The following is a 23,619-nucleotide window of genomic DNA, read 5'->3' as shown; positions in this document are numbered from 1 at the left end:
AAGAAATGCCAGCCACTTGTAAATTATAGGAAAATACACGGGAGAATACAAGAGGTTGTTGAACTGTAGTCAGTCACCTGTCACAGCAGCAAAGCAGAGACAGAGGAGTGATGTGGTGTGACAGTAGCTGATAAACCAGCCTAGTAAGGGACTGGAAGAGGAGAATAGGAAGCCTGCACTTGATGAAGTCAAAAAGAAAGGATTTGGGGGGGGGGTTCAAATCCTTTGTGAAGCACCAGTACCAAGTGCACAGCAGCAGCTCTTGCTCAGTGAAGACATTCTCGTTTCCTGCACTGGGCAAGTTGCTGTCTCTGTGGAGAACCTGGTCTCACAGGGAAGGGTAATTAAAACGCACCATGACATAAAAGCTGGGCTGCACAGTGCAGACAAAGCCTGCCTACTATTACAGAGTGATGTGCTGCTGTGTGGCAGAAGTGTTAACTCAGTTTATTGCTCTGCTAATACTGTGTTTTTGCTGATGCAGTTGTGCGGCTTGTGTTAGCCTCACTGCCAGCAGCCGTGACTCAGGATGCTGATTGCTTAAAACCTCGTGAACGCAGCTTGGCTGTGAAAGAGTCAAGAAACTGTAGATTTGAGGTTGAAAATAACAGCAATAAAATCATTTTTACAGATGCTCTGGCCTCCACAAAGCTGGAACATTACTTCCCCCTTGCACAGAACAAAAAGCTGCCCTGACAAATTTACTCGAGAAGCAGTTAATCAAATTGATGAGTACGTTTAGCTGGTCTTGACACACTGAGATCATAAACAAATGTGTGTGTGACTGTACCACACATCTATGGGAATTACATCTTGGGCTGTTTTGATACAATAGTGCAGATTTGTAAATGGTGTCTTGAGTAAGTAAAGAGTAAGAAATTAAATAATCTGCGTAGTTGTTCTTTAAAAGATTTTGAATGATGTGCCTTGAATGAGCTAGAAGAGTGGCCTCTCAGGGACAAGAAAAAAATTTTTTAAAAATCTCAGATTTGCAGAATGGTGGCCTTGTGCCCTTCTAGTGTAAGAGCTTGAACTGTGTATGTGGTGAGAGGAGAGGCAGAAGCCCCACGGCAGTCTTAGAATGCTCCAGCGAGTGTCTGAATGGAGGAGAGCATCTGGAATAGAGGGAGCACTAACACACGTGCACATGCATGCGCTCACACATGCAGCTTTTGGCATGTGTATGTTTCTCTTCTAACTGTGTAATAGTAAATTGTTCAGTATGTATGGGGTTGTGTGCTTTCATACATGGTGCACAACCTGATATTTTACATTCTAGGATTTTTAGTTATTTAAATCCAGTGAAATATCTATGGTGTGTTACCATTACCATAGAGAGTTACTTAAACATGGGGTATTTTGTCAAAAAAAGAAATTAATATGAAAAAATAATAGAAGCAATGCACTAAGTAATATTATTTGCTAATATATAAAATGTCTTAAAAGCTGTACTACATTTTACCCTATGCTGTTGTTCTTTTATATATTCTTAATTAGTAAGTAGAATTACATGTTTTTGCTCAACACTTCTTGTAGAGCCCTAATTTTGTTGTTCTTAAAGTAATGCTCTGTATCATCTGCTGTGGCAGGTAGAAATTTACTGATTTTATTTTATTATTATTTTTAAATTCAGTTTCTATTCTTTGTTTTTCATCTTAATTTTATTTCACTCTGGAAGGACAGCCAAGGTTTTGGGGTGCTAATTGGCTTTGTTTCAAATCACCTGAAACCTTGATATGTAGTGCACTGATGTTTATTTGAAGTGCTTGGTTTGAATTGCAGATTCTTCTAAAGCGAATGTACTCAGTTTTGTTTTCATAAAAATTGGGAGTTCACTGAATTTCAGAAATAATTTGCTTTATTCAACAACTCTTTAGCTAACTGGACTTCTATAATTGTAATTATAAAAAGTGCCAGTGATATCCATAATTCTAACATATCCATAAATTTCTGGCACATCATTTTTAGGATGTAATATTTTGCGGTTTGTCTCTGACCATAATGTAGTTCTTGTTTGATGTTTGAGCAAATCTCTTTCGGTATCAGTGACATTTTCAAGGCTGAAGCAAAATCAATTTCTGAGTAATGGGATTTTAGTTTAACAACCATATGTGTGACAAAATAGCTTTTCAAGTGTATGATTAGAAGTTCCCCATTAAAATCTAATTATTCAATGTAAAAAAAAAACCAACAACTTGTTTGCCAAAAGTTAGAACTGACTGATTTTGAGTTATATTTTCTATCATGAATTTATTAAACCTATATATTCAGAATTAGACCTTATTTTTAAAAAGTGCTAAATATCTCCCACCAGTTTCAATGAGAATGAATGTACTCAGTTGGATGGAGAGTGGTGGCACGTAGTTGTATTGTGCAAGAGAGGAAGGAAGTTCTCAGGTTTCTGTTCAGTACACACTTTTCATGAAGGACTCCTTAATCAGAGCACAATGTGAGTGATGGATCATTTTCAACGACACTATTTATATGAGCAATGGGAATTGTTTCTATTTATAGCCTGGTTGTGATCACATCTGACTACTGGATTTCTTAGTGCATTCATCATACAAGTGGTACCAGCAGGAGCTTTCCATTTACATCCCCAGGTTGCCATTTTTTAATGAGTACTCCTGTTTAATGAAACTTCTCCATTCTGATTCCTTGTCTCGATTTGATGACTGTGAAGTTAAAACTACTGCTGCCCTGGCTTCTGAGGACAAAACCAACATGCTTTAATGAGTAGGTTATGAAATAGCACATTGATGCAAGTGGGTAGAACACACGTAAGTGGCTTACCAGACAGGAGTATAATGTAACTCTGGGCTGTCTGGAGTAATGGAAGCTCTTTGTTCCAGCCATCTGCGATATAAATGTACATTTCTTTCTCTAATAAGTAAATGTTTAGCATCTGAAATTTATTTATTTATTTATTTATTTATTTTTACCCATGGTTTTATTTTATATTCTACACAAAATGAAGTGAGAGCAGCGTGGCTATTTGCTTCTTCATATTGTCCTATTTTTTTGGAGGAGCTGGCTAGTGAGTACTTACAGTTCCGTTTTCTCGTTGAGTCATTGGGCTTTAGTTGATGCAGCCACAGGACGTGTTTCAGGAACTGCATTCTGTTTCCCTTCACCTCTGGCATGGATTTGGGGAAATAAAAGTTAGAAATTTGCTTTGCTTTTTTTCCAGACACCTGTTTCGTTGCCTACAAGCAACATCCCTTTTGTGCTTATCAGCACAGACAATTACTGTGATAAACATTGCAAAACAGATCGGAATAGGAGTCTGTAACAGCTATACTCTTAGCAGTGGTCCCCTGCCTTCTAAAAACTGCATTAAACATAAGCATTTTGTGCTTGTGGCCATTAAACTTGAGAAGTTTGTCCTCCATGACTGAGAGCTGAAGGCCCAGAGTTGTTGGCTAGTACCAAGGTGAGGGGGTGGAGGCCCAGATCCGTGTGCTCCCATCTTCTCTCCAGTCTGGAAGCACCCTGTTATGCCTTCTCTTTCTATTATATTCTTACAGATATAAGAAATGGCTGGGGACTGCGGGGGACAGATGCACCAGTATGAGGGAGCGGAGGCTCTGTACGTGGTGTATCCACCATTCTCTGGATCCCACAGGCTACCCGTGCTGTATGTACAGTGCTTTTATGTGGTGTCTCTAATTCTTAAATACTCCTGTAGTTATTACCTGGCTTCATCCTTATGGGTCTATTATGTTGATAATACTTAACTTCATGAGGGCCTAAAAACATTCTGAGGGCCTTCTGTAGTGCCCCCTGAAACCAGCAGTAATACTTGACTTTTTTTTTTTTTAAACCAAGTTTTGAGTGATTTTTTCAAAAGTACGTGTGGTATCCTGATGAGTTGCATTAGAGTGGTGAAAAAAACTTAATAATGTGATAAAATCAAGTAATAATAGCAGTAAAGTAATCAAGTAATAATAGCAGCAAATATTTTCAATTAATTAAAAAAGAAGTATCAAAATAAATTTATTGGAACATAATAGGCAGGTGGCTACTTCTTAAAATTCAGGGCCACAAGAATGATCAAAGGGTTGGAGCACCTCTCCTGTGAGGACAGGCTGAGGGAGTTGGGGTTGTTCAGCCTGGAGAAGAGAAGGCTCCAGGGAGACCACAGTGGCCTTCCAGTGCCTTAAGGGGGTCTACAGGAAAGCTGGGGAGGGACTCTTTGTCAGGGGTGTAGTGACAGGACAAGGGACAATGGCTTTAAACTAAAAAAAGGCAGACTTAGATTAGGTATTAGGAAGAAATTCTTCATGATGAGGGTGGTGAGGCCCTGGCACAAGCTGCCCAGAGAAGCTGTGGATGCCCCATCCCTGGAGGTGTCCAACGCCAGGCTGGATGGGACTTTGGGCAGCCTGGGCTGGTGGGAGGTGTCCCTGCCCATGGCAGGGGGGTGGGACTGGGTGATATTTAAGATTCCTTCCAACCCAAACCATTTGATGATTTAATGAATTCCTTTGAAGTTAAGAATCTTGTAGATTGAACTTGTGATCTCAGTGAAGTTTACCTCAAGATAACTTCAGGCACTCTGTGTGTCAGACATTAAATCATCACTCAGTCATAATTCCCCATCACTATTTCTATATTTGTCAGAAGATAGCTTCTTTTCTTTTGTCACATTGTGTGGAAGCACAAGTTTTGGTTTTGAGTTTGTGCGCATGTTTGTGCAAGTAAGCACACAGGTGCTGTTTTGTGGGAATGCCTGCATTTTGCTGGGCACCACAATTACTTGAAGCTGTTGAAAGGGTTGGGGTGACCTGGAGGTTCCTAGAGTTTCCCTTTGTTAGCAGCTCACCAAATTTATTTATTTCTTTTTCTTCCTTCTTGTGTGGTGCTTTTCCAATGTCATTAGGTTTTCAGTGATGTCATCATAACAGTGAACACCTTATTCTTAGCTGGTCTTGAAAAAGAATAGAAGAAAATACAAAAAGCCCTTTTTTCTACTGGGTGTAAGTGTAGCAGTAGGAATTTGTGTCTGTTTTAACTAGTTTTATTATCCTCAGTAATTAATTATGTATTTCTTTGAGTGATACTCTACATGTACGTTAGTGACAAGTATGTATACTGACAGCATCAAAGACCACATCATTATTTTCCCTTGGCAGTACCTGTAGGGACTCGATGCCCAACCCTCCCTCACTCTCAGGGGCAGGAGTGTTACAGCACGAGCTGTATCATGCTCAGGGAAGTGACCAGTCCTCCATCCACTCTGCTGAGATGAAGCACTTTCTGCTTAGACACATTTTCTGCATGGCCGATTATCCCGTATCCAATTCTTTTTGTTTAGAGCAGGGATGTCTTCATAATTTGAGTTCACTGCTGTGATACTTGTGAGGTTTGAATTCCACCTTTGATCCATATGTGAAGTGCTTTTATTGCTCAGTAACATGCCTGATACATGCCTGATAAGTGCTCTATTTGCTGTTCTTTTAAATTCAGCAGGTGAAGGGATTGGGTGCCCGTTTAGCACAAAAGTGGGTTTGAAAAAGCCACAAAAGCTTCACCTGCCTCAGGTGTCTGATATTGCAGTGATTCTCCTGGTCACTGCCAGGGACCCGCACCTGGGACCAGGCTGACTGGGATGCCGTTCCTGAGGTGACTCCCTCAAGGAGGTACCCACCTCTTTCTCCAGACTTGTCATGATAAAGACAAGATCTAGGGGACCGGTGGAGTTACCACGGAGTCTTGTGACATGGGTGAAGTGTGTAAGTTGGCACTGACTCTAGCCATGGCTTACTGAGACTACACCAAGACACGAGGCATATGTTGGGTTTCTCCAGTTCAGCAACTGTGACTTACGGCTCTTTCAGATCCCCTGGCGCCAACTGGGGGACACCTCTGTATGAGTGACACTTTGTTCTCAGTAGTAACACAAAGCACTGTGGAATCTCAGGAAAATGAGTCTAACGTGTTACACAACTACATTCTCTCATCCTCATCATCTTTTTCCTACATCCTCTTGAGACAGTAACACATCGTGAGTTCAGAGTTCTGGCCTGTATAGAAACATGCTGATGTTTGTCAAGAATTTTTCATCTGATGGCTTCTCTTTTTTCAGTCACCAGGAAAATGTCCTCGTTTCCTTCAAAAATGTGCAGCTCATTGCTGGGTATGTTGAATATTTTTTACTTTGGCTTTGTTCTGTGCTTTTTTCACAGCAAGGAGCCTGAGATAAGGCTTCAGGTGGTTAAATTTAAGGTAAATCTGTAAAATATCAAATAAACCACTCAGAAGCAGACATTTCTTCACTGAAAAACTGTAATGAACTTTGGTCTTTCTAATCTGGTAGGAGCATTGGGACATAAATACCAACAAGTATGCTCAGGGCTAAAATCAATACCCTTTTTGCCTTCTGTGCATTTCTCTTTGTGCATCTCTGTTCTCAAGCATTTGAAAGTCAGATCTTGTATCATCACAGATTATAAACTTCACTTGACCACATGTTGAATCCAGAAGCATAAATTCTAGTCTGTACTAACTGTTAATCAACAGTTGCCTTGTGGTCAACTGCTCAGCATCATTGTCTCCCGTGATAAGTGGCGTGCTGAAATTTTGTGCTATTTCATCCCAGATTTGACTTCCAGATCTGCTGCTGGCACTGTAGTCTTTTGTGATAAACCTATGGAGCAAGCAGGCCACTATTCTTCAGCTTCTGCAATGCTTGTTTTGTGACAGGACCAGGCTGAAATCTGCGAGGGAATGTCTCCAATTATTTCACATGTCTTTTAGAAGGTGACATCATGTGTCCTTTATGTAGTGATGATAGAAAAGCCTTGAGCTTTCTTACGGCCCTTTCCAAATTGGTTCTGCCATTGTTCTTTTTGATAACCATTCAGATACCCTTTGCTAAGTATATAGCATCAGGGAAAAAACTTGGAGCTACAGAAAATATGAATAAACTCCAAGTTTCCCAGTGACTAGATTCTTTTAGATCTTAGGATAATTCAGGTTGAAAGATATCGTCAGAGGTTTCTAGCCCAACAGCTCAAAGCAGGTCATCTCTTAGATCAAGCCAGGCCAGGTTGCTCAGGGATGGGTTCTTAAAAACAATCTCTCTGGGCAACCTGCTTCACCACCCGACTGGCCTCATGGTGAAAAAGCTTTTCTTGTAACCAATCTGAAACTCTTTTATTTCAGCTCATGTTTCTGTCTATTATCTTTCCATCATCCAGCAGTGTGCAGAGCCTCAGTGATCTTCCCATCGGTGCTGCCAGGTTCCTCAAAGCCATCTCTTCTCCAGACTGAACAAGCCAAGTTCCTTCAGCCTCTGAAGTGCTTAACCATCCTGATGGCCCTCCGCTGAGCCTATTCCAGTTTATCCATGTCTTCCTGTATTTGGAGGCCCCAAAAAGTAGACCCAATACTCTAGATGTGGTCTAATGAGCGTAGAGAAGTAGAGATGGACAATCACTTTGCCTGTTCATACAGCCAAGGAGGCTTTTGGCTGACCTTGCTGCTAGGACACTGCTTGCTGGTGGGCACTGTTGGTGGTCAGCTGCTGCCCACCAAGATCCCCAGCATCGTTTTGGAGCAGCTCACCAGGACCAGGCAGGCAGTGGCCAGCTGAGCTGCTTCCAGCATGAGGATGAGAGGTGACTGGATGCATATGCCACTTTTCAGGGTAGTCTAAGATGAAAAGCATTCACTAGACTTTAATGATCTATACACTGATATGTACTGTGCATCTTCAATTAATGATAAATAACTTTGTTTTGTTTGTGGTTTGACACAGTGAAAGGACTCTGAGCGTATTAAAAACCCAACATGTTGATATGTAAGTGCTTACACTAAATGTAGTACATTCAAATTCATTTACCACAGTATTCCAAGCCTGGCACTTTCTATTTTTGACATGTGCAGCTTTTAATTTTTATCGCTTTTTATCATTTTCTATTTCTTTAGAATTAGGATTGCTTTATTTTAATACGCTAGCATTGGGTACCTCAGTCAGTAAACAGTCTGGTTCATTCCACTAGAATATTTTGCTATCTCCCAGCTGTGCTGCTATCTTGGTAACTTTTCACTGAATGATTACTTAATCACTAAACCTGAAATGCCTAGAACTGTCAAGGGAACTGTATACAAATTAAATCAAGTTCTTTAACACTGCTGCTTAAACACAGGACATTTATAAGGGAATACAAGTTCCTTGGGGTTCCTTCAGCTTTCACTGAGGCCTTGATTATTCCATCTAAGTTTTCTGTCTGTAAGAACATTCTGTTACAAATGATGGTTTTGGTTGAAGAAGCTAGATGCAGCTTTGTCTTACCCTAGAGGTTCATTTATTCTCCTTTGATATTTAACAGAGTTGTTGCTGAAGAGCATCTGTAGGTAATTCCTTTCCTGGGAGAACAAGATAAAACTGTAAGCCTGAATTCTAACAGTGTACAAAGCCAGATGTTAACCCTACATTTAACTTGTTCTGTAATTTTAAGAGATTTTCTTAAATCTAGTATGATCACCTGACATACATGATTTCCCAAGATATTGGTTTCTGTTAATCACTAGTTGTCAGGAAATATAAAGTGTCTGGCTTGGGTTAGGATCTTTATTTTATTATTATTATTTTTTTTACTTCCAAATTTGAAAGAATCGTAGTTTAGAGAGGCGGGTATGTGTTATCTTGCATCTCATCAAGTAAAAATACAAATAGCTGCTCCATTCCATTCAGTAAGATTACGTTCATTTATGTCAGATTTCCCTGAAAGTATAGGTATGTTTTGCATATTGAACTGGCCAATAAGAAACTGAGTTGAAAACTTGAATTTTGTTTAGTTTTCAAACTGGCAAGTCTTCTACTCTTTGTATGCCAGTGTTTTCTGGTGTAGATTCAGTTCCTGAGAAAGCTGCTGGATGGGCACTCATGAGCTTTCCCCTGCTGCCTAGCAGTTCCATGTCCTGCTGAAACAAAGAGATTGTGAGTTGATGTTTGCATAAAACAAGGAACTGTACACAAAGTGGAGGATGCTGGAACAGGGACTGGCACACAGCAGCAAGGTATTTGTGATGATGTTGCCAGCTTGGTCCAAGATAATATGCTTAGTTATTAGGGATTATTTGCAGGAGCGTGGAGGTCATACATGCGTGGATCACTGGTCATTTTTTCATTAAGTGGAAAGAACACACTCTTTCTTGCTCAGTTGCAGGTGGGGATGAGCCTGTTTTTGTCATCACAACTAGTTGGGTATGGACAGAGTGGGAAGTCCAAAACAACTGTGTTGACAATCTGAGTCTGCCTGAGGTCACATTTCCAGGTATTCATCTCCTGCAGGCATGATGTCAGTTTTCTACGTTCACCTTTAGCTAGCTTCTCTTCAAGTGCAATGTGATTTTAAGTCGGTATCAAGAAAATGGAGCATGGTGGTGGTGGCTATGTGAAAGAGTGATACGACTTGGTGTGTCCTCTGTAGGTTTATGGCACTTCTTCCAGCCTTTCTGCATCTTCTTATAATGTTAGAAGATGACAGGAGGATAAACTGAGCACTGTGGAAATCTGTAGGATCCGCAGATAGAAGAGCTGAAGCTGTTTTATAGTATGCAGGAAAAAGCTAGATTCACACCGGTGTGTTTGTGCACCCATTTAGTCTCTTGAGGTAGAGTAGTATTTAGTTAATGGTACCAAATGTGTGTGTGTGGGAGAGGGTGGGGGTGTTTAGAAAGTTGGCAATATAGACATATTTATATTAAGAAATACTTCTTCATTCATCAAACTACACTGTCTGTATTTACCTTTGGCTGGGGACTTTCTGAGAAGTGATAGCTCCAGGTACTGACTGCTCCTTATCTGTGTGAGGGGAGGCTACTTTTTTTTTCTTCCATTTTAGAAAAAGATTACCTATTTCTGTGAGACCCTGGTATCTTCTTTTTTGTTGTGAGTGGTAAGTAGTCGCACAGGTATGGACATCTTCTTCTACTAGAGCATGTCAGTGTGGTAACTGTTTTTTTTAGGATGATTACAGACCCCGTTCTTGGAAGAATAGTATTTGTAGTCCATCTTTTGGCTTGTTACTGTTGTCTGCACTATTACAGACGTAGACAAGCACGTAGTGATAACTATGTCAGGTGCCTGCTTTCTCACCTTAGCAAGCAGTGCCAGTACTATTCCATAATAGCAGTTTATGTTTTGGTTGTGGAAAAAGTAAAGCGGTATATCTTATTTTATAGTTGTGATTCGTCTTCTACGCTTCCTTTGGCTATCTAAAGAAAATCTCGTCAGCAAAAAGTCTTAAATGGATTTTCTGGAGTCGTTGAGAAACCAGATGTTCAAAATCAACCTTTTCAAAACTTGGCAGAAGTATTTTTCTGGATCTGTTTTTGTCTACCTGTCTTCCTGTTTGATTTGGAACCTTTTTAATAAATTTGGTTTATCAGAGTTCTGAGAGAGAGGATTATGTGAGCATGACATTTCAAGCAAAAATCATTGTGTTAAAATTCTAGGAGACAAGCTCCTTTAGCTTATTATTGTGTTTCATCTTGCTTAACAGCCTGGCCTCAGGAGGAATGAAGTGCATCTCATTACAGATTATTTTCTAATGTAGAATGTAGGGCACTTTCCTGGAAAAGAGCAAAGGGTGGATTCGAGCTTCCTTCCCTCAGTCCCATAGCTGTGAAAAGTGAAGGCAAATTTCAAACGATGACTCCTCCTCTTTCTTTAGGTGCCTGTCCTCAGCTTGCTGTTCTAAATGCCGTATGGGTACAGTTTTTTTTTGTGAAGCCTGCACGGATTGAACTTTACACTCCCTCAGGTGCCCAAAAGTGTACCCTACTTTTTGCCATGTGCCTCTGAGGAGCTTGGGGTCACCCTTCAGGGATGAGGAGTCCACGTTCCTAAGTGTTTCTGTACCTGAGTCCAGTAGTTCACACAGTTAATCTGAATATGGACCCACAGAAACAGACTTTACAAAGCGAATTTAGAGGTTTGCGCACAGCAATAAAGAACAGTTTTAAACCAATCTCCCCTGGACTTATTTATTATATTTAAAGTTCTACCATTTTGTAATTGACTTAATTAGACATCATTCCAAAGGTTCGTAAGAGTAGTCTAGGTTTAGTATTATCTGTGCCTTCCACATTTTTCTGGATGATCATACTGCTTTTGGCAGGCTTTTCACCTTGTCTTGATCAAATGGGTCCGGTCTGCTGACAGGACACTGGGACATGCTTTTCAGAGCTCAGAGTTCTGGCTTTGTCCCTTATGTCCCTACAATCCCTTGTACACTCAATGGCTTGCAGGTCACCTTCTCCTGTGTGCCCTTGTTCTAAGTTTTTTCTCCGTTCTTGAATCTTTATATATTTTTACATGTCCTGCCATCAGCAGTTCTTTTCTTTATGTTACTTCCAAGCATTTTCTTGCTCTCACTACATCTTTTCTTTAGCTACCAAGTTGATTCTCGTATTACTCTTTAAAATACCAACATAGAAGATAGTGATAAATACATGGTTACGTAAACTAATCATCTTATTTTGGGTTCGTTAGCCTTTGTAACTCTTTGCAAGTATGTAACACAAGTCACTTCCCTTTCCCCTCTCCTTGCCCCAGTCCAGTTAAATCAAGGTGGGTGCTTAATTTAACCTTGTGACCTGTTGGCAGAGTTGAGTTCTGCTGTTCATTTCGCCCTCTTGAATTCTGTAATTCTTATATTTTTTTTGGTTCTCCTTCTACTTTTGCAAGTGCTCCTTTGCTCAGCATCAATAGGTGCTCCTCCTCCTTCTCCAGTAAGGTTGTGGGCCTTGGAATTCCACTTTTTACTGCTTTCCCTGCTGTCTGTTCTTAATTACCTTATTTAATATGATTTTAGCATTTTCTTTTTTGCAAATAATTCCCAGTTTTGCTTTGTTTGCAGTTTTTTCTACCCACCTTGTCCTACAGCTGACTGATTCATACATCTCACCTTCAGTGTCTTCTCACTACTCCAAAATTTGAGTATTTCCTTTTCTGGCATTTCTCGACTCGTGTTTTTTTTCCTGGTTTCTATTTTGTATTCTGTTCTATTAATAGTTTCATGGTTTACTCTACTAGATTTGTTAATTCAGTAGTGCTTTCCTTCATGCCCCTATCATTTTTAACCCATCATTAAAAAACAATTTTTAATAATTAAGCACCAAACATACCAGCTTGGATATCAAAACTAACACCTCCTTTTCAGATATTTTACAACACTGAGGATAAGACATGATTGGAGAAACTGAAGGAGAAGCTAGGAGAGATGAATGAGTAATAAACTCATTTGAGTGTCTATTTCTGTGTCCTCTTTAAGGTGTATGTATATAATTTTGCCATCAATTTTGAAAAATTTGGCTAGGGTAGTTAGTATGCTATTGGCTCACCTTAATGTATATTGAAATGTCTTAGAACTCATCTCTGTAGTTTCTTGTTGAAGTTTACATAGTTCAGTCAAAATCTACAGCAGGGATTTTATTGTTTGGGGCTCTGTTATTATGAAATCTGACATGGTGAGTAGTGTAAGTTACAAACCCTGTCAGACTGGACAGAGAGCTCATTTTGGGTAAGATTAAGTTGCTGTTGTTGTTTTTCTGTATTGTATATAGTTCCTTAAAGTGTGCTACTTACTATGTTGCTATTTTAGAAACATGAACGTGTACATTTTTGGGATGTAGGCTCCAAAAAACACTTGTAGCTACAATCTTTTGAACTTTTGCAGCACATTCTATGTAAGGGATGAGTTTTCTAGTGGGTAAATAAGGTGGGTTCTCTGAGTGGACTGCTGACTTTTCAATAAGAAAAATCTGTATTTGATGGCTGTGAAGTGCTAAATAATATGAGAAGAAGACCTGGGTGCAGCTCAGTTGTTTTGTTTTTTGCTTTAGTATTGGCAAATATAAAGTTGAAATGTATGCAAAGAGCTCTGTGTCTGCTCAGAACTTGTCAAATATTTATACATAGTTCAGTTCTGTCCCAAATAGCACACTGTAGAGTTATGAACTGCTTGGACCCGTATGAGAATGGGAACAGAAGGTTACATAAGTCAACATCAGAGTACAGTATGTTGTTGTATGGTATGCTACTATAGCTGGGAAAGCTTACAGAATAAGCACTATAGTGTATAGTATATACTGGCAAACTCTTCTAGTGGAAGTGCATCTTAGTTTTGTAATGATTTTATTGTTTAATAACTACCTGCAGTGATCTGGACACTGTAACGCATGTCTGTGCTTGTTTTCAACACCCAGACAGATGAAGTCAGGCACTTCCTGAGAAGCCCCACAAAGCTGTCTCCTCACCATAGGCCTGTTTTTTTTTTAGTTCCATCTTGACAAATTACGCAATTATGGAAAGAGCTGAAATAGGACTGTAAATAGGACTAAGGACTATACAAGTCCTTGGGGAGAATCTACTAAAGCCTTTTTCTGTGCCCCTGTTTAAAAATAGGGAAGTCTCTTCAGCTGCTTATGGTGAGGTTCAAACATGCTGCTTCTGTGGAAGAGCCAGCGATTCAAACCAGTATGATTTCAGGGAAGAGTGCACAACTTTGCCCCAGTGATGAGTGTGATGCCTTTGATGCAGAGTGCCTTGCCCTGTGGAGTACAGGAAGATACTGCAGTCTAACACGTCACAATTTTCCATATATTTCAAAGTATTAAGGAACTTGCTGTGCAAAGGCACCCACACATGAATAACTCGACTAGTTCTCTAAAAATGCCTTGTGTGGGCCATCGTGTTTCTTCAGATGGGCTTTAGTGGTGTTCAGTGCGATCCTGATGAAATCCTTGCTTTGGTGTGAGGATTGATGTAACACGAATAAACTTCACGTGGACTTCTGAATGGAGACTCCTTGGGAGGATCTGTGACTCACTGTTGGCGTGGATCTCATTCAAGATGCTACATCTTATTATTAGGCACTTCATGTTATTTAGCATTGCTGGAGGAAATATATTGAAGTTTGACTAATCTAAAATAGCAGGAGCAGCAGATGGACAACAGAAAATAGAATGGAAAAATTGATTGAATGAGCCAGTTCTTCTGAAGTGTTTGATTTCTTGCAGGCACGTAGTACAGGCTGAGCATGGTCTTCCAACTCTGGCAAAAAGTTTTGCTGTTAGGCTGCATAGCTGAGAACAAACTGTGTTTGGTATGTATTTACAAGTGTCAGTCTTTGGAGAGTCTCAGCCTATTCACTGAAAGGCAGAGCACGTAACAGTCCTTCATGAGCAATCCATCCTGAAACAGGCTTTCTTGGCAGTGTTCCCAATCCTCTAGTTCAGTCCCCACCTAATGACCTGAAGGCCACCTTCCTAATGATCAAGAGGAGACAAACTGACTGATTTTACCTAGCTTCAAATTTTTGACACTGGCGCCCCAAGCGTTTAGCCATTTGTGCTAAGTAATGGACCACTCAAAAGTAGTTAGCTCATAAATCTGGTAGACTCAAGGGGAAATTATTCTTTTTTTTTTTTCTTTTTTTTTTTTTTTCCACGTGAGGAAATCTCAAAAATACTCATGTCTCTGTCATTGCTAGCGCTTTTTTTCTAAGCATGCATACTTTTACTCCAGTTTCGATAGCATTTGCAATGTGAATGCTCTATATGTAATACAGTAATAACACAATTACAATGTCTCAGGCATTGCATATATTAAGTCAGCTAATTTGCCTAGATAAAATTTCAGGTTAGTCAGATGTTGGCATTTCTCAGATGCTTTAGTTTTGAAAGTATCACAGGAAACAATAGCCCCAGTGATCATGCTTTGTTCCAAATTAGTTTATGTTTAAAGAAAACAAGTCCTTGAGGTAGTTTCAATGTTTTGCCCAAATGGACGATGTCAGCAGGAGAGCCAGCTGGTATTGCCTCTCTATGTGCTGTATGGAACAAGGTAAAATTTTTCTCATCTCATTGTGCACTCAGAGAAGAAAGTTCTTTCACTGGGTTGTTCTTTAGTCCTTATGTTTACTTACAGCTCTTCAATATTGTTGCCTTCTATGTGGTCCAGACAAAACCATCTCTAGAAATATTATAGGGCTTGGTAGTCATGACCATCAGAGACCATGACCAATTATTTCTTTTTGCACACAGGATTGCTGTTGTTTCAATAAAAACTATCTGTGAAATGCAGGTTTTTGGAGTGCAGAGTTTGCTTGCTTCCTGCAATGGTAGGAACTGGTGATATGTTTAAAAAATGGATTTATTTGGCAACAAGTGTCAGAAACCTTGATGGAGGTGCAGCAGTATTTGTAGTCCAGTCTGGTACTAGCATCTGCTGTGCCAGGAGTCTCTGTGCACCATGTTGCTGTTCTATGTTTAGTAGATGAAGAGAAGTACATCCTGACAAACTGGGGGGAAATCTCACCCTGCAGCTAAGTCACCTTTGTGACTTCCATCTGGCTAAACCAGTGAAGTGACGTTTTTGCTGTACGAGGGGGTGGGCATCGCTGCTGTAGTTGGGATGTTTGTAGGGATGTAGGGCATGCTGCCATAGCTACAATGGCAAGAGATGGGTTGTTTTCGTACTCCAGCCTGATAGTCAGGCTGACAAAACAGTGTAGTCTTGATTTGGCCTGAATGGGAAGAAGAAATACTTCCATGGATGTTTTATTGTTGTTGTAAAATTATTTATAACTTGCTTTATTACTAGGAGTTTCTGTGCTTTGGAAACAGTCCACACATTGATTGTTTTTCTGCATGTTTTCGTTATAATACATTATTTTATGATTACATATGAGCTTTCATTCATTTTATTATTGATAGCTTCTTACTTCCTGATACACCAAGGGAATAAATACAGCACGTTTAACATTATATATTCTTTTGTGATCTTACAATTACTAACTATATGTTAGTTTCCATTTTAGAATCCATTCATATCTAAAGTGATATTATTTCTGGTGCTTGTTTTTGTGTTTCTTTTTTTGTTTGTTTTTGTTTTTAATGTAAGACATTATTAGCTGAATTCCAAAAATTTTACTTTACTTGGACTGAAGAGCTGGAGATTATAAAAGCTTGTCTCTTTTTGCTGGCAAAGCAATCCATCTAGATTTGTGTGTGGTTTTCAGTGCACATGTATTTCAATAATGCACCGCCGTCAGATAATTCATGTTTTTCCTACAAACATTTTGTGCTGATATATTTGGGCTTGCTAGTGCTTGTGTCCATCTTGGTGAATTATGTGAAATAATTCTCCATTGGAAAAAAAATAAAAATAAAAATAGTTTCAATTAGTTAAGCTTAGCTGCCAAAGGAGAAATATGTGCAGTGTTTGTATCACTTTTTAAAGCTGTATTTATGCATGGGTGAAATTGGTCCTGAAGAACTGTATTAGGACTGCTTTTTGAGCAATGGTAGGATATTAAATTTAGCAGTGACACGTAGCAAAATGTGACAGGGCATTTGAGCATGATAAAGTCAGCCTGTACTGTGTACTCTTGGGAATGTGGAATGAGCTGGGGAGGCAGAAAAATGAAACACTAAACATTATGAGTATTGCAGCCACCAGCAGTGGAGTGGTTCAGAATAATGGTGTCTGTGATGCCAGTCAGGCCTCAGACAAAAGAGCTGGGGCCACAGACTGTCTCCCTGGAATATACAAAAAGAATAAAGAAGGGGTGCTATTGCATGAGCAACCTGTCATCATCAGATGAGTTATTTCTTTGTTTTCCAACGAATATGGACTAAGTGGAGAAGTGCAGAAACCAGTCTAGCAGATTCCTCTAAATAACAGGACTCATCTCAAGAAGGATAGGGTTTAGTTCAGCCAATTAGTCACATTTGTAATTAATCTTTTCTTAATCTGGGGATGTAATACAGGTCAGATGAATCACGTCATAAAAGCAATGGTTTCTCTCCATTAACTGTGACTGGAACCCAGATCACTTCTGCAGATGTGGGTGTCTTCAGAAGGGGCATCTTACTTAGTCCTAGGTGATTTATACCATTGGGGTTCTAATGGGCCAAACCCCAGTTTTCAAGTCCTGAAACTCAGTGGACTGTAGTAATGTCAAAAAAACGTATTTCAAGAACAGAAGTAAAATATATCAGGTTTTTCCATGACACATCTAACGCTCTCCACCCAGAAATTAATACATTACTGGACTATAAAGTCTGCAAGACAAACTACTGAAATAATGGAGGAAAAGAAATTGCACATTTAAAACTGCAGAGCTACACCATTTGTATAATCTTTAAGTTGTGACCCAAATGAGAGACGCATCTGTAATAATGGCAAAATGATAAGCCAAGATAAAATAAGTACAGAACTGAAACTAGAAGGGAAGTTTCTCATGACAGATAAGAATAAATCATTTTAAAGTTTGGGAAGATGGATACTAGCCAGAAGAAACTGCAGTTATTAAAGAAATATAATGCATGTAATCAGTGATAACAAAGAAATATTTAATGAAAGTACCTGCTGATAATAGTGCAACTGACTTAAATGAACTTCTAGCAGAGAAAAGTGAATTTAGAGCAGAGACACCAGATGACATGGAAAACCTCAGGTACATCCTCTCTGTGCTGATCCTGCTTGAGGCTATGTGCAGGGAACTGGTAAGATGGATCAGGATGGCCATGGATGAGGCTAAATTCAGTTTCTTTTATGTGTTCTGGAAGACTGAAGTCTTCAGCCATACTCTCTGAGACTTGATTCTGTGATAACAACACCAATGCTATTAAATTAAATTTTCTTTCTTTCTTTCTCTCTTTCTCTTTCTTTCTTTCTTTCTTTCTTTCTTTCTTTCTTTCTTTCTTTCTTTCTTTCTTTCTTTCTTTCTTTCTTTCTTTCTTTCTTTCTTTCTTTCTTTCTTTCTTTCTTTCTTTCTTTCTTTCTTTCTTTCTTTCTTTCTTTCTTTCTTTCTTTCTTTCTTTCTTTCCTGTTCGTAGAGGTTTTATTTGAGGTAAGGACAGGGTGTCCCTGTACCCCAGGTTGAGACTGACTATTTATACACTCAGCAGCATGCTGTAATACACATCTGTTGATTCCCATGTACACATACTTGCACTAAAGCACAGAGGCTGATAGCAGTTCAAAGTAGTGATTTACATTGTGATGGCTTATGATGCTTACTTTGCATGTTATTATTGTTGCTATTTAAATAAACACCCTAAAGTTTATTTCAGACAACACAGAAGTGCTATAGTTCCCATAAAAAAGTTGGTAGGAAGATTTTGTTTATTTAGAGGTAAAATACTATACTTATTCAAGATATTTCACACTTCCTTTTGTGGGCATTATTATTTCTCTGGAACCAAAACCAGTTCCTAGTAAACTTGTTAGAAATCTTTCAATTGGTTCCAGAGGGACTCGTATCAAATTTACTGAAGATTTTGAAGCTGCCAAGTTTTATAAAGTTGACAGTCTAGGATTTGCTGGGTGTGTGAGGTGGTGAGGTGGAGAAAGCCAAGACTTCCTTGGGGACTTTGCATAATAAGTGCAATAATATGATGAAATCACGTTAATTATTAGGGTATCAAGCAGGTTAGTGGGTCTGTCTGGTGACTACTTTAGAAAATGCTTGTGTAATAATATAGGAAATAGGGGGAATAAACAAGAGGAGCTGCAATCTTGATCCATGAGGAGCAATGTGACCGAACTAGCAGAACAGATGTGGAGGAAGGACAGGGAAGAGGAAGAGGCAGCTGCTGTGTACCAGGTTCAGACACTCATGCTGCAACCTGGACTGTGGAGGGAGGTGGACATACTGGTGGTCTGTGAGTAATACTAAAAGGGGAGAAGCTCAGGAGCTCTGTCATTATGTCTGCATAGCACAGACCACCAAAGAGATCGGGTAGGTGAGGGTTTTTATTAGCTAGAAGGGTCCAGGGGTGGTGGTGATGGGAAATTCGAAATGATCAGTCATCAGCTGGAAGAGAATAAACAAGAATGCCGACTGCCCAATGTGTTTTGCAATGCACTTTGGACAAAGCTTTGAAACACTGGGAGAAGCCATTGAAGGGAAGCTGTTCTGTTTGATACCAATTCTGGGAGAGAAACTGTTGTAGAATAGGGAGAGAAAAGTCAACGTGAGTGAGAATTCCCATGGGATGGCAGAGCTCATGTTTTAGGAAAGGAAAGAAGTAGCCTGAAAGGATTAGGACAACAGGGTCAAGAGAGTGAAAAGGGACTGGAGGCATAAGCTCTTGAAAAAGAAGTCTGGAGAAAAGAAAGAAAAGGAATTGGATGTTCCACAAAGATTCAATAAAAGGGAACAAATTCAAATTGTGACCACACAAAAGAAGGATAAAAGCATAGTAAAATAAATCTGTCTCAGTTATAAATTCCTTATTTATATCAAGCAGAAGAAGTAACCATGTAGAAGAATAAAACTGGTTTGGTTTATTAAGAACAAATGCAAAAGAATAGCAAAAGATACAGAGTAAAAAAAAAAAAAAAAAAAAAAAAACAAGCAAAGAAGTCAAGGTAATGAATGTGGTCCAGTTTCAAGAACAATCATTAGCAATAACAGAAATTGTTTTAGGAGTATATTACCACTGAGAGCATCTTCCAGGAAAGGGTTGCTCTACCGCTTACCAAATTACGTCAGTCTTCACTAGTGGCATAAATAGCATATGGAAAACTCAGCATAGAGCAGAGAAAGGACAAACCACAGAGTACTTCACCTAGCAGGGGTCTCCAGGTTAGCTGTGCCTGAGCAGTGATGGGCTTGGAGACTGGAAGAACTGGTAAAATAAGTCTCAGCCCTGCTAGAAGGTAACGTTGAGAAGCTGAAGAAGATAAATGAGAGAGTGTGTGGGGGGAAAATAATAGAAAAATTATCTTTAAAAAGGTGGGGTGGCTACCTAAAGGAAGAGACCTGTCACAGGTTTGCAGATCATTTTTGTTCCTAGAGAACTTACAGACGAATAATCAAATGTTTTACATGTACCTGGAGGGAAAGTACAAATAGCACTGGACATGGATTTGTCGGAACTATTCAATGTCCTATAACAAGAGAGTAGAACTTTGGGATAAAAGAAAAGGAGCAGGTGCCCTACATTTTCAGTTTAAGAAACTAGCCTACTGTAGAAAGACCCCTCTATAAGCAAGCTAGAGAGCAGCAAGCTTGTCTTTAGTGTAAATGGCATGGGGTAGCTGCAGGGCTGGATGGAAGAGGTAATTACCAAGTGGCTACTGCTGTTGGATAGCCAGATGTCTGCATTGCAGAAGAGTTTATTTTAGATACTCTTTCCATTTTCTTTTCTTTTCTTTTTTTTTTCAGTAATAACCTGGATTATATATTGGAGAGTATGCTTGTTAAATTTGCTGTTTTTACAAAGCTGAGAATGAATTACAATAATGCTGGAGATTAGAATTCAAAATGGTCTTGACACGTGGCAGCAATGGTTGGGGGAATAAGGTAATGCTTAACAAGTGTAAGTGAATGGTGCTGTGCTTAGGCAGAATAGTCACATGTAGCACAGATGGTTAAATGGTGGTTTTTGAAATTTTTTGAAAAAAAGTCATGAAAATTACATGAGTAAATATAATCAAGTTGTTATGAAAAAGGTATGGATGGATGAAAAGACATATAGCCTACAAAATGTGTGGAGTAATTCATCCGGGGGTTTGGAATGAGCTGGTCTTTCAGGTACCTTCCAACCCAAACCATTCTGTGATCTGTTGTACTCGTGTTGTGGGTTAGCCCTGGCAGGCAGCTCAGCACCACACAACCACTTGCTCGCTCTCCCCAGATGGGATCGGAGAGAGAATCGGAATGGTAAAAATGCAATAACTTATGGCTTGAGATAAAGACAACTTTACCCCAGCTTTTATTGCTGAGCATAACACCACACGGTATGGGATCTCCCTTTGGCCAACCTGGGTCACCTGTCCTGGTTCTCTCTCCTCCCAGCTCCTCTTGCACCCCCAGGGCAGCATGAGCAGCAGAAAAACCTTTAGCTCTGTGTAAGTAAGCCCTGCTCTGCCACAACTGAAAACATTGATGTGTTACCACCACTATTTTCATCAAAAATCCAAAAGACAATGTCATACGAGTCTCTACAAATAAAATTTGAAAGAAAAAAAAAAAAAGGTAGGAGAGAAAAAATTTCAGCTATGTAAAAAACTTGTATTTACACAGATGGAGGGAAAGATCTAATCCCTGTGTCCAGTAGGTTAAGGTGCTTAAGTGCTGAAGAGAAAGGACTGGTTTAGACAGTGGAGAAAGATTTCTCATAGTAAGGACAAATCTCTTACAGCAGGTTACTTGGGAAGCTGAGAAGTATACTGGATGTCTTTCAAAACATAGAAAATGTGCAAAAATTACATAAATGTAGTTTTTTTTTCACCAGCAGTTTGGAGATGACCTACTGTGGACCTTATCAGCAATATCTGCTGTGATTCTCTGCTGAGTGTGTTACAGTGCGGTGTATTATTAGTATGACACAATGCATTTGTAAATATAAAGCTTGTGAAACAATATTTTACTCTTAATTAAAATTGTACTTTTTTTTTATTATTATTCTTTCAGTGTGTGCAGAAGCTTACGATCCTGATGAGGAAGAAGATGACGCAGAATCTAGGGTATTTAATGCTTTGAGTTAAATACTTATTTTTTCAGTTCTTAAGCATTAAATTTAGGAAGAAAATAGGGCTGATTATTTAAATTTTATGTAACCAACATTACCATTCCTTTCCAAAAGCATCCTTATTATACTCTTCTTTAATAATTTGTAGGGTTTTCACACTAAAGGAACATTTAAAAATTCTCTGTAGTAGTCACCCATGTAGGACACAGTTAAATAATATTTTACTCTACCCGTGATCCATGGTTTGTTATGGAAACATTTTTATGCAATTACATTTGCCCAGAGAGTGCCTGTTATTAAAAATAATTCAATAGTGTCCTTGCAACCTTGCAGTATTTTAATCAGTATTAAAGTGTGTACATAAGGCAGAGAAAAGATAAAAGATAAAATCACCAAGATTATCAGATGTGGAATGCTAATTAAATAGATTTGCTTAAGTCACCATTTTAAAGGCATTTACTTATTTTTTAATATGAAATAACATGACTTCTAAGGCTGGTCTATGTTTTTGTATTCTACCTACTTTCTGGCTAATAAAAGTGGAAAAAGGTTATCATAAGCTTATGAGTTAAACTCATAACTTGACTGATGGCATTAACAAGCCATGGGTAATTTAGTAAATCTCTATTCAGTCATACGATGTGAAGTCTGTCATTTACACTGTTAAACCTCTGATATAAATTTATCACAGAGATTATTTCACAAATATTCTTTAGGAAGAAGTCATGGCAAATGGATAACAGTGGTGCTTTGGTTTTGTTTTTTCTTTTATAGAACATATATGCTTAGACAGTAGCAGAATAATGTTTATGCAAAAATTTTTGAAATAAAGGTATCTGGAATGGCTTGTGAAATGTACTGGATTCTACAGATGTGAAGATCATGTTAGTTAAAATACAGACATGCTTCATTTGCTCATGCTGTGGTGATACAGTGTTATCACTGAGTATTTACTCAAATCCTGAAGGTTTTGAAAGGAAAATGTTATGAAGCATGGAAAAAAAATATTGTGCAAAATACTTATGTGAATTAGCTCAGCCCTTCAATTATTTGCTGCTGTAAATAACCACTTTAAAGGTTTTTCTATCCTATCCCTCAGATCATTCACCCTAAAACAGATGATCAAAGAAACAGGCTGCAAGAGGCTTGCAAGGACATTCTTCTTTTTAAGAACCTAGATCCGGTAAGAGATTCTTTATAATGAACAAGATTTAGCAATGTTGATGAGAATTAATTCTCATGAAGTTTTGAATAGAACCTGCAGATTTGACTTTTATAAGCTCATATGTATGCCTTTTTGACCGTTTCGTAATCTCCAGAAGTGTCATTTTGATAACTGTTGTCAGTTTTAGTATATATATGTCTTGAAGTATGTTAATTTGAATGTATGTATTAATATGATTGTGCTGTATCTTATTTTCTTATTTTAAAACTAGTGTGCTTTACATTAATTTATGGAAAGTCATTGGGTAATCAGAACCTTTAAATTGTTTCTATTAGTTACTTTCTATCCTCCAAAAGTGTACTGAGTGCACCATCAAAACCTAAAATTACTCCCAAAGCCTATGTTTTAGCCATAGGTGTAATTGAACGAGCATCTTAAAAAATAGAGGGAGAAAGGCAATAGATGTTTACATTATTACTTCACTTAACATAGACAGTGTAAAAACACTACGGATAATTTTCATCTGTGCAGATAATTTCCTTCTATTGTCCATAAAAACATTTCTGAGCTTTTAAGAAAGCTTAAGTACAGTGAATGAGTGACCTGGATCAAACAAAGGTGCTCATACTACAAAGATGCACTGGGTTGTTTCAGGGAAAGGTGAGTGTATCAATCAAAACATGCATACTGAGGTTGGGATGACTCACAGCACACCAAATGCTTTCTTGGGAGCATTGATTCAGCGCTGTCAGGGGAGCAGGGGGAATAATTACGTAGAGTTTTAAGCATGAGAATGAAAAGTTTTAAATTTAATTCAAGAGGGAGCTAATGGAAAGACCAGCCTGCGGCTCTGTTTGAAAGCCAGGTGCAGTTTCAGAGAATGCAGTTTAATTCATGCTGTGCGTTCCCAGCTCCTGCTTCTGTCTGCACAAAAGCCGAGCTCTGACCCA

At 38.9% G+C, this 23,619-nt stretch overlaps 1 protein-coding gene across 2 annotated transcripts in view; it reads left to right on the top strand.

Moving 5' to 3' along the window:
* The window catches only part of PRKAR2B (protein kinase cAMP-dependent type II regulatory subunit beta), an 83,657-nt gene that overhangs the window by 41,367 nt on the left and 18,671 nt on the right, over positions 1–23,619 (top strand). For both annotated transcript variants that reach the window (XM_084510004.1, XM_084510003.1), the window contains 2 exons: positions 21,447–21,499; positions 22,604–22,687. In XM_084510004.1, the coding sequence (XP_084366130.1) occupies positions 21,447–21,499; positions 22,604–22,687 (137 nt within the window). The remainder of the gene's footprint in view (positions 1–21,446; positions 21,500–22,603; positions 22,688–23,619) is intronic.

The sequence above is a fragment of the Aythya ferina genome, assembly GCF_964211825.1.
Source record: "Aythya ferina genome assembly, chromosome: 1".
NCBI lineage: Eukaryota > Metazoa > Chordata > Aves > Anseriformes > Anatidae > Aythya > Aythya ferina.
Note: the sequence above shows the minus strand (reverse complement) of the source record. Positions and strands in the feature narration are given on the sequence as shown.